Source organism: Xyrauchen texanus, chromosome 48 (assembly GCF_025860055.1).
Source record: "Xyrauchen texanus isolate HMW12.3.18 chromosome 48, RBS_HiC_50CHRs, whole genome shotgun sequence".
In the NCBI taxonomy this organism is placed as follows: Eukaryota; Metazoa; Chordata; class Actinopteri; order Cypriniformes; family Catostomidae; genus Xyrauchen; species Xyrauchen texanus.
This window is the reverse complement of record NC_068323.1, coordinates 19,567,519-19,578,078: the sequence shown is the minus strand read 5'-3', so window position 1 is coordinate 19,578,078 and position 10,560 is coordinate 19,567,519. Positions and strand designations below refer to the sequence as shown.

Here is a 10,560-nt window from a genome sequence, read left to right as displayed (position 1 = left end):
CTACAGTAGATGTTTTTTCAAAATAATATATATTTAATGCATTGTAGATGTTTCCTTACATGCAACTATTGATATAAACATTGATATATTGTAACATGTAATGAGAATATTAGGTTTAAGCACCAAAACACAACAATGGTTTTGTTTCTTCTTGTTTAATCATTTTAACAATGAGGCAGTTCAGTAGCAAACAATGCAATGCATTGTTAGCCTGGCCTTTCATAATATGCATAGAACAGGGTCAGAAATTAACCAGGGTTTGGGGCAAAAATATCCCAGATATTTAAAATTAGGGGCCAAAATGGCTTCATACTGAATTCCTCTGTTTTTAATTAATTTATTAACATACCACCACCACATCTCCGACGACAGGAGGCCACTGCCAAGCTGCTGACTAAAGTCCAAGTGAATGACAAATTGCCACTCAACATGGACATCACACTGCATCCAGCAGCCCGCCTGCCATCGAGAAAACCTGTCTGGTTGAACAAACCACCAGAGGATATGACAGCTAACTCGGCATGGAGTGATGAGTGGGCAGCAACTGATGTTGTGAACCACGCTCTCGTAGCTGAGCCGTCGGTCTGTCCTCCTGGCTTCGACCTTCCTCGACGACACAACAAACAGTTCGGGTTGGTGGGGGCAAGCCACCAACCCGAACTGCAGCTGTGGGGAACCAGAAACCATGCAGCATATTGTCAATGAGTGTCCTCTAACTTTTTTCAATGGCGGACTTGAGGCTCTACACCTGGCTGAACAAGATGCTGTTCTGTGGCTGGGCACGCAATGCAAACGCTAAGAAGAATAATTAATTTATTAATGTATTTATTATGTCTGTTATCTAACGCTGTCTAGGCCTGTTGATTCAGGTGAAATAATGGCCATAAATGGACAACATGCTGTTTGTTGTACTGCATATTTGAAGAAATATGCCATCATAGAGGAAATAATGCCCCTCGAAATTGATTCCGGTGGGCATATATTGCCCCTTAATATAAAAGGTAATTTCTGACACTGGTATAATTGCATGCTACTGTGTATGAGAGAATACTCGTTTTTGGGTGAACTAATTATTTAATTTAAAGTGTGCAAGTCTGTGTATCCAGTTTCAAGGAATTGTCCCTGTCAAAGTAAAGTATAGTCTAGCCCAAAACTCACACCATTGGCTGAGCTAATCCTGGGCTTGTCTAGATGCTCAAACAAACAAACAGAAATGTTTTGATAGTCACACTTCAAGTCTTTTAAGATAACTCTCATTCAACCAGATCTTTCTGTAAATGTTAGTTTGACTTTTTCCGCAGTCTTTGCGTCATCCCTCTGTTTATACTGCTAATATGCAAAAGTGAGCTCCTACCAAACAAATTCATGCCACATTGCAATACACCAAACTGTGTGTTTTCTAAGTTCTCTCTCATTTCAGCATCTCTGCAGGTGACAGTTGTGGGTTTTATTGGAGATTTCATTGTTCTGCCGTGTTCTTCCAGTAACAATGACCTTAAAAGAGAAGAAATAACAGTGTATTGGAGACACAACAGCAGCAGAAATGTGTATAACATAATCGAGGGCAAAGATTCAATAGAAGGCCAGAACACGGCCTACAAGAAGAGAGTTGAAACTTTTCCTGAGGAATATGTGAAAGGAAACTTCTCCCTCAAACTCAACAATCTTCAGTACACTGATGGAGGAAAGTACATCTGTTATTACATCCTCATGTATTTGTATGTGCATATAGGTGTAATAGTGTGTATGTGTGTATGTATATGAAATAAATAAATAAAATACAGATGCAACACTCATGTAAGCTATACAGTAGGTGGCGGTAATACTCCTAAAGAATGAACGGCCATTAACAAGAAGAAGAAGAAGAATGTGAGAAGACGTCGAACACATTTTTTGTTTACTGCAAATCTTCCGATTTAAATTAATTTAATTGAGACACAAGTATGGTCAGGTAATTTCATTTTTTTCTTATGCGGCTGTCAGACAAATACCCATCTTACACGCTAACATAATATTAACTCATGGTAACGTGATAATATGCAGTGGCCTCGAGATCTCATGTTGAGGGAACAACATCCGTCACTGTAAACATACTGTATGCTACAGCAGTCGGCATGAGATTGAGAGGCATTAAATGGCACGGGTATGTTATAAGCGAAAGACACATGAAGCGCATTCTTAAGTTTAAATTTGTTGGCTTGAATTAAATATTCGGATTCATCATTGACCAGTTGAACGGTCCCCGACGCCTCCACGGATACCGCACTGCGGTGAAATTATCTGACAATACTCATTAAACTCTCCGTGCAAATCACATTTTCAAGCCAAACCAACTTAGACATGCATGAATGGGTTTTCTTTGCTAACACAAAGCTGAATTAATTTTTTTTTTTAGATAAACGTATTAGCTCTATAAATCAATTAAACAATTTAACCATTTGATATAATGAAATCACAACAAATATAAAATGTTCTTAAAATATCCCTTTCATGACACAAGGCTTTATTTGTGGAATTTACATTCTATATGTTTTCAAATAAATATAGTGTAAATGTTTGTAATATCCTATTAAACTCAATGACCGTGTGACGATTCCAGTATTTTCTCGGTTCCCAACCCTACTAATCAGCCAATCGTGTAGCAGCAGCGGAGTGCATAAAATCATTCAGATACGGGTCAGGAGCTTCAGTTCATTTTCACATCAACCATTAGAATGGGGAAAAAATGTGATCTCAGTGATTTGGACTATTGCATTATTGTTGGTGCCAGATGGGCTGGTTTGAGTATTTCTGTAACTGCAGGAAACTATGAGGAAAAAAAGGTTGAGAACCTCTGATCTGTAACCTCTATAAAAAGTTATAAGTTAACACCTAATTTATGTGACTAAATTATTCTAACAGTGTGACTTAGTTGGAGCTCCTTTCATCAAGTACTTATTGATTCAAATGAGTCATCTCTTTGAATTTCTGAAGGCAAAATCAGTTATATTTTCTTACACAAAAAAATATTTTATATTTTATTTAACAAATGTTAGGATTTACACTTTACTGTTTCATCTATAATAAAAAAATAAAAAAAAAGTGTATTTTGCATTGATGAAAATTTAAATGTATTTATTTTTGACAGTGGTATTTTTTTTAATTTGTTATTTATATATATATATTTTCTCCCTTTTTCTGCCAATTTGGCATGCTCAAACCCCAATGTGCTTTTAAGTCCACGTGGTTGCGTAGTGATTCGCCTCAATCTGGGTGGCGGAGGACTAATCCCAGCTGCATTGAGCAGTTCAAGCCATCCACCGCGGCATCCACGCTCAACTCACCACGCACCCCACCGAGAACGAACCACATTATAGTGACCACGAGGACAATAAATACAAAATATAAGCATTTAAAAGTTGTAACAAAAATGTTGTTATTATATATTATATTTTATAATAATTATTATATTAAAAAAATATGTATTTGATATTATATAATTTAATAGAGCTGAATAGTGATATGATCATTTTATCAATCTATTTCTGCCTAAAGTACAGTTAGTGTTGCTATAGTAAATTCAAGGCTGGTCATGTAGAATTCTGTTCCGAATTGAAATGGTTTCCACGTCTCGCGCCGTGCTTCTCACTGATTCTCGCAAAGCTGCAATGATCAGAGTTGTGCATTTAAGAGGTCTGTGAGGAAAAACGCACCGGCTTTGCGCTCGCGCTGCTCTGTTCATTGAGCCGTATACATCTACAGAGCCATACAGGCGCATTAGCAGAAGTTGTGTATTTGATGTTGCTAAACCAGGTACTTTAGATTCATCACTAGACTTCAGAATCAGATGAACCACTTTACAAATATGTAAAGTATAATGGAGTCTAGATAACAATTTATTGCAAACAGGAAGTTGACAATAGATTTGATTAAAATAACTGATAAACGCCCTCCATTTGTAACCTAACACCCCCCTCTATTAATTTACTCTCAGTGCCCCCCTGGCATCCTTTGAACACCCGCTGGGAGGCGGCACCATGGTCTAGATGGAACAACTGCACATGGCTGAATGACATCATGCACGATGAGATAATAGTCTATAGTCACAATAAATGTTATATAACCTGTTATGTTTTTGCTCAGCCTTGCTCTTTGACAAATGTTCCATGCATGAGATATCCAACTTTCTTTTTACAGTACTTGACCAAATGATCAGTTAAATAAAATGAGGGATGGGCATTCATCAATAATTTGGTATTTTAATGTTTAAGCTCATAAAATACAAATATTTGAATATTCTATTATTTAAATGAAGGTAATTAATGAAAAAAGAGATGCCGTAAAATAACTATTTTAGTCATAAAAGTTGCGTCACCATTGAAAAACAAGCTTCTAATTATTTCCAAAACAAGCTTATATAATTTTTTGGGGGAAAATATTTAAACAAAAAAGTACAGAATGAAAGCATTTAAGCTCACGCAAAGCGAAGAAAAAGATGAAGTAGACTGGCTCAGTTAACATACAGGATAAATATAAACTTGTGACATAATAGTTGTTTATATTGTATCTCATGTTTTTATTGAGAAAAACAAGCATATCCACGTGCTCCGTAAACTATACTCGTATATACACACCAGTTTAAATGATGGGATGTCCCTTACCTCCCCTAGCAAAGACTTTCTCAGATGCCATGTTTGTTGTTTACAGAAGTGTCGCAGGGATTACATTGTTACAGGAAGCTGATTTATGAAGAGTTGCACACCAACGAGAGTAAAGTGTACACCGCTTATCCAGTACATTTAAGCAGGAACCCAGCTTTCTAACTGCAAGCCACATTCTCACAATAACCCGCTTTTTTGGTGTCCATCTAAACGTACTAACAGAATGGTTTACTCATCAAATGTGATCAACTTGTGTCCAACAGCACCACCCAGTGCATTGTTATAACTGCCAGTTTTAGTTTGTGTGTGCACGCATCTCTCTGTATATATGGCCAGCAAAGCAAAACTTTGCGAAATTCAAATAGTATTTTTACTTTTTGAATAATTATTGCAGAACGAATACTCGAGTATTCGACTCCTCGTGAACATCCCTAATTAAAAGTTGTGTTCATACTTATGAAACTTATTTTCATTGTCTGCTGATTCTATATGCTTCATATACAATTGAATGTTGCATTGTTTGCCTGGCCTGTTATAATATGCATAGAACAGGGTCAGAAATGAACCTGGGTTTGGGACAAAAATATCCCAGATATTTAAAATTTGGTGCAAAAATGGCTTCATACTGAATTCCTCTGTTTTTAATTAATTTATTAATGTATTTATTATGTTTGTTATCTAACGCTGTCTAGGCCTGTTGATTCATGTGAAATATTGGCCATAAATGGACAACATGCTGTGTGTTTTACTGCATATTTGAAGAAATATGCCATCATAGAGGAAATAATGCCCCTCGAAATTGATTCCAGTGGGCATATATTGCCCCTTAATAAAAAAGGTAATTTCTGACACTGGTATAATTGCATGCTACTGTGTATACATACTTTGAAATGATGCTTACATTGCAAGCCATTAAAATAATAATTGTTGATATACAATCATATACTTGCATATTCCATAAAAAGTTTACTTAAAGGGGTTCACCCAAAATGAAAATTCTCACATCATTTAATCACCCTCATGCTATCCCAGATGTGTGACTTTCTTCAGCAGAATACACATTTTTATAATAATACTTCCAAAATGTGATTTTTGGAGCTACAAAGGTCTGATCACCATTCACTTGCATTGAATGGACCTTCAGAGCTGAAATAGTTTTTCTAAAAATCTTAGTTTGTGTTCTGCTGAAGAAAGAAAGTCATACACATCTGGGATGGTATGAGGGTGGGTAAATGATGAGAGAATGTTTGGGTGAACTGAACTGTCCCTTTAATGCATTTTAATGTGGGAGTGACAATGAAACATTTAGCTTAGTTGTTTTATCTTTGGTTGAAGGGATAGTCATTATAATTATCTTATCATTTACTCACCCTTATGCTGTCTCAAACTCGTATGACATCACAGGGCATTTGCACGCAACTTTTTACAAGCCAGCCATAACTGCTACTGCAACACATTCTCACACCAACTCGTCACATACGGACACTTGGGCAGTTTCGTCACTTATTGACGCGCCGGGTATACCTTTGGCGTCATTTTTCAACGCGCAGGGTAGTCCGATAGACTTCTATGTATCTCTGAACCGGAGCGTGTAGCGTTGAAATTTCACGTCTTGGGTAAGCTCACGCTGCTAATGGGTCGAGAGTCGAGACTGCAATAAATAAAAATAAAAAGGAATAGGCTACAATGGCCCTCCAACTGTTTTTTTATGTTTAAAAACCGGACGCGTCGTAAAATGACGCCGAAGGTACACCCAGCGCGTCAATAAGTGACGCCAAGGGGTCCTGCCCAAGCATCCATATGTGACGAGTTGGGGTGTGAGAATGTGTTGGCTACTGAGATGAAAGGGAATACTAACATAGTTTTTTCCAAGTATTGTAACCTAGTGAAGCACAGACCTGCTTCATCACCATAATGTTCTTGAGCTTTATTCTAGATCTTAATTTAATATAATAATATAAAGACAAATTAAAGTTAATCCATATGTTTCGATGACTTTCTTCTGGGAAACACAAAGAGTTTTTGATGGAGTTGAAGTTTGGTCTGTTTCTCACCTAAACTTATCATATCGCTTCAGAAGACATGGGTTAAACAACTCGAGTAATGTGGATTAAATTATGCTACTTTTACAGAATGTCCTTTTATTAAGCTTCAAAGTTTTGGACCCTATTGACTTGCATTGTATGGACATCACATATACATAAAAACTCTTTGTGTTTCGCAGAAGAAAGAAAGTCATACGAGTTTGAGACCGCATAAGTGTGAATAAATGATGAGATAATACTTGCTTTTGGGTGAACTAATTCTTTAAAGTGTGCAAGTCTGTGAATCCAGTGTCAAAGTAAAGTACAGACAAGCGCAGCAATAGCTCAGACTAGCCCAAATCTCACACCATTGGCTGAGCTATTGCTGCGCTTGTCTGGATGCTCAAACAAACAAAAGTCTTGAAATGTGACTATCACAACATTTCTAAGGTAACTCACATTCAACCAGATCTTTCTGTAAATGTCTGACTTTTTCCGCAGTCTTTGCGTCATCCCTCTGTTTATACTGCTAATATGCAAAGGTGAGCTCCTACCAAACAAATTCATGCCACATTGCAATACACCAAACTGTGTGTTTTCTAAGTTCTCTCTCATTTCAGCATCTCTGCAGGTGACAGTTGTGGGTTTTATTGGAGATTTCATTGTTCTGCCGTGTTCTTCCAGTAACAATGACCTTAAAAGAGAAGAAATAACAGTGTATTGGAGACACAACAGCAGCAGAAATGTGTATAACATAATCGAGGGCAAAGATTCAATAGAAGGCCAGAACACGGCCTACAAGAACAGAGTTGAAACTTTTCCTGAGGAATATGTGAAAGGAAACTTCTCCCTCAAACTCAACAATCTTCAGTACACTGATGGAGGAAAGTACATCTGTTATATTACAAAGAGCTGCAGAATCCGACCGTAGAGCTTCTTATTGAAGGTGTGCAAAATATGATTAACAAGTTGTTCATTTGGGGGAAATATCAATTCAGAATCTGAATGCAGTTTTTAATGATTTAGCTGTTTTCTTCAAAGCATTTTTGCAATTGTTTTTGTCTTTCAGGCAAACAAACAGGAGACAAGAAGAGAAGCCATGCAGTGGAAACAAGACCAGAACGGATTGTGTCTTTTTTCATAACTTTTTTCTCTGTTTATTTTTTGCTATGTGTGTGAAAGCCATGAATTCTCAACTGGTTAATTAGATCAGATTTGCTTCAAGAAATGAGCGCAAGCTTATGAGACATTATATTAACTTACCTCACTCAAGTGCTCGAAATGCATGTTCATTAATTACATGCTTTTCCGTGAGATTAGTTATAATACCCCTCCATGGGCCTCATTCACTAACTGTGTGTACACACTGAAATCATGATTCATTAAGAGGTTAGTATTTAAATCTATTCTAATTTTGCAAATAGAATTTAGAACCAACTAAACCACTGGGTCGAGGGTGTAGCAAGGGCTGTTAATTATGGATTCATTAAAAAACAATGAATCCATAAATTCAGACCTTTGCATAGTTGGGCAAAAGACATTACAGACATTTTCTACTGTAAAAATTGCCCTAAAGTTTTCCAAATATTCCTTATATTTGACAGCGATAAAAGATGACACACGACTCGTGTTCACAAGGACGTTAGTAGTAGAAGAAATACAATTATAAAATTTATAATTAGGGCTGTCAGTCGATTTTTAATAAATGTATATATAAAAAATAATGTTTTAATTGAATACATTATTTATCAAATTAAACTAAATTGTTCAGCATATATATATATATATATATATATATATATATATATATATATATCAATGCGTTGAGAAAGGCCCCCAAATAAAGGATTACATTTTTAATAATTACAATTATTGTAAAAATAACATATAATTCAGATCATTCAAATACATGACATCATTGTTGCAGACAAGGATTGAGTTGACAATGCAAAAAGTGGCTTTAGAAGTCAAATTATTGTTAGTTTTATTTCCATTGAACAGAAGCCTTTCATTGGCCTTCTCTAGACTGCAGTCAGTTTTCTATAGAGTTTGTCAGTCTCTGACAGGACGTGTTCCATGTGTGCTGTTTTTAATTGATGGCCTATGTTCACCGTCTGCTGTCTTTGAGAGCGTCACCTGTGAAAGGCTGCGCTGACTGCCCCCTGCTGACTGTGGAATCTCGGAAACATCAAGGCATTACTTAAAGCTTGAATGACTCCAATGGTTGGAAAATTCTTTGTTGCGATGTATAATAATAATACTTATATAAAATAACAAGTATTGAATAATAACAAGGATGAAAGGACAGAAATAATTTACTGTTTGGGGCTAAGAAAAAGGGAAATCTAGCATACAGTATGTGAATAGATCAGTTATTGTAATGCTTTTTAGTGTTACTTTTGCTCTTCCCCCTACTATATGGCTATAAGGTTATGTTACTATTATTAATTAATAACTGGGACGTGCTCCTTTAAAATAATCTGTATTCATGAACATTAGAACAAGGTTAAATACGAATTTACTGTATGCATGTACACACCACAAAATTTTGTCTTAGGACTTATCGGAAATGGGCAACTATGCATTTATTAGTGAATGAGACCCTTTGTGTATGTATCAAAATCATGCTTGCTGACACACAAGCCATTGGATCTGCATCCTTATGTATAAACTCACTGATGGGTTCTGACTGGTGGAACAATCACAAAAAAGCAATCTATTGTAGAGCCGCCACACTCACTGTTCCATATGTCAAGTCCATTAAATGTGCAAGCTATGAGAATGCACTAGCTGAAAACAGAATTGATGAAAAGCATGCCGAATTAAAAAGTGCATGTGAGTGCAGTTAAAAAGTTGATAATCTTTTGAGTTGATACAAACAAAAAATCAATTGATTTAAACCCTTTGGTTTAACTAGAAAAGGAATGTTCATTGTGGCAAATTCGATGCTTTCTTGACGAAGCCTTGACTGAAATATAAAGCTTAAAATCATTTATGTTCATAGGTTGCAGAGGTCTCTGCAGGGGCGCAACTGCTGTCCGACTGCCCCCTGTATTGATTCGTTGCATCCTTTGTGTGGGCGCCTACTGTATGTGTTGCTACAGTTTATGCACCTCTAGAATACTTTACATTAAAGAGACAGAAGATAGATGGATAGATTGGATTTACTAAGTAATATTTATATGTATTACTATTATTTATCTAATTTAAATTATTTAATGTATTTATTTATTGTTTTGTTAGTCTACTGAAGTTAGGTCTCATTGGATGGGCCTAAAATCAGTTGTATTAAGTGTAATTGGAGTGGTGGTGGCATAGTGGGCTACAGAATATAACTGGTTTGATCCCCACAGCCACCACCATTGTGTCCTTGAGCAAGGCACTTAACTCCAGGTTGCTTCAGTGGGATTGTCCCTGTAATAAGGGTACCTGCCTTCACTCGCTTTGGATAAAAGCGTCTGCCAAATGCATTAATGTATATGTAATTTCAGATTGATTACTTCAATGGCTTTGCAATATAGACATAATAAAGTATAAAAATGCATTTATGTTGTACTGTACACGTTATTTATTATTGGCCATGCAGGCTTAAAATGCAACACTTAATTTTATACAATATGTTTCAAGGGTCTGTCTCTCTATCCACTAAATGGTCCTTGGTCAGAAAAAGGTTGAAGACCCCTAATACATTAAAGTGAAAATTGAAATTGAAGATTACATTATTTCTGGATACACACATTTTTCCTCAATTAAGGGCATATTGTGTAAAGAATTACCCCATTCTCCATCTTTCTTGTATATAACATCAGAATCCCCCATGCACAGAGGCAAAATCCGTCAAATGATCTCTGCATTTATTGATGCCATGTGGTCATTGTCTTAGTAGTGTCACAATT

The 10,560-nt window shown here is 36.3% G+C and overlaps 1 protein-coding gene across 1 annotated transcript; it reads left to right on the top strand.

Moving 5' to 3' along the window:
* The first annotated feature begins 1,855 nt into the window (after positions 1-1,855).
* On the top strand, positions 1,856-10,201 carry LOC127639522 (CD276 antigen homolog). The gene is made up of 4 exons (XM_052121566.1): positions 1,856-1,951; positions 7,166-7,206; positions 7,285-7,610; positions 7,734-10,201. Exons 1-3 carry the CDS (start codon positions 1,944-1,946, stop codon positions 7,593-7,595), a joined length of 360 nt encoding a protein of 119 aa, XP_051977526.1. The 5' UTR covers positions 1,856-1,943; the 3' UTR covers positions 7,596-7,610; positions 7,734-10,201.
* Positions 10,202-10,560: the final 359 nt, after the last annotated feature.

Excerpts from the sequence above, each read along its gene's own strand:
- LOC127639522 (XM_052121566.1), top strand. Across the intron at positions 7,207-7,284 it reads TATACTGCTAATATGCAAAG|CATCTCTGCAGGTGACAGTT; the intron begins GTGAGCTCCTAC and ends CTCTCATTTCAG.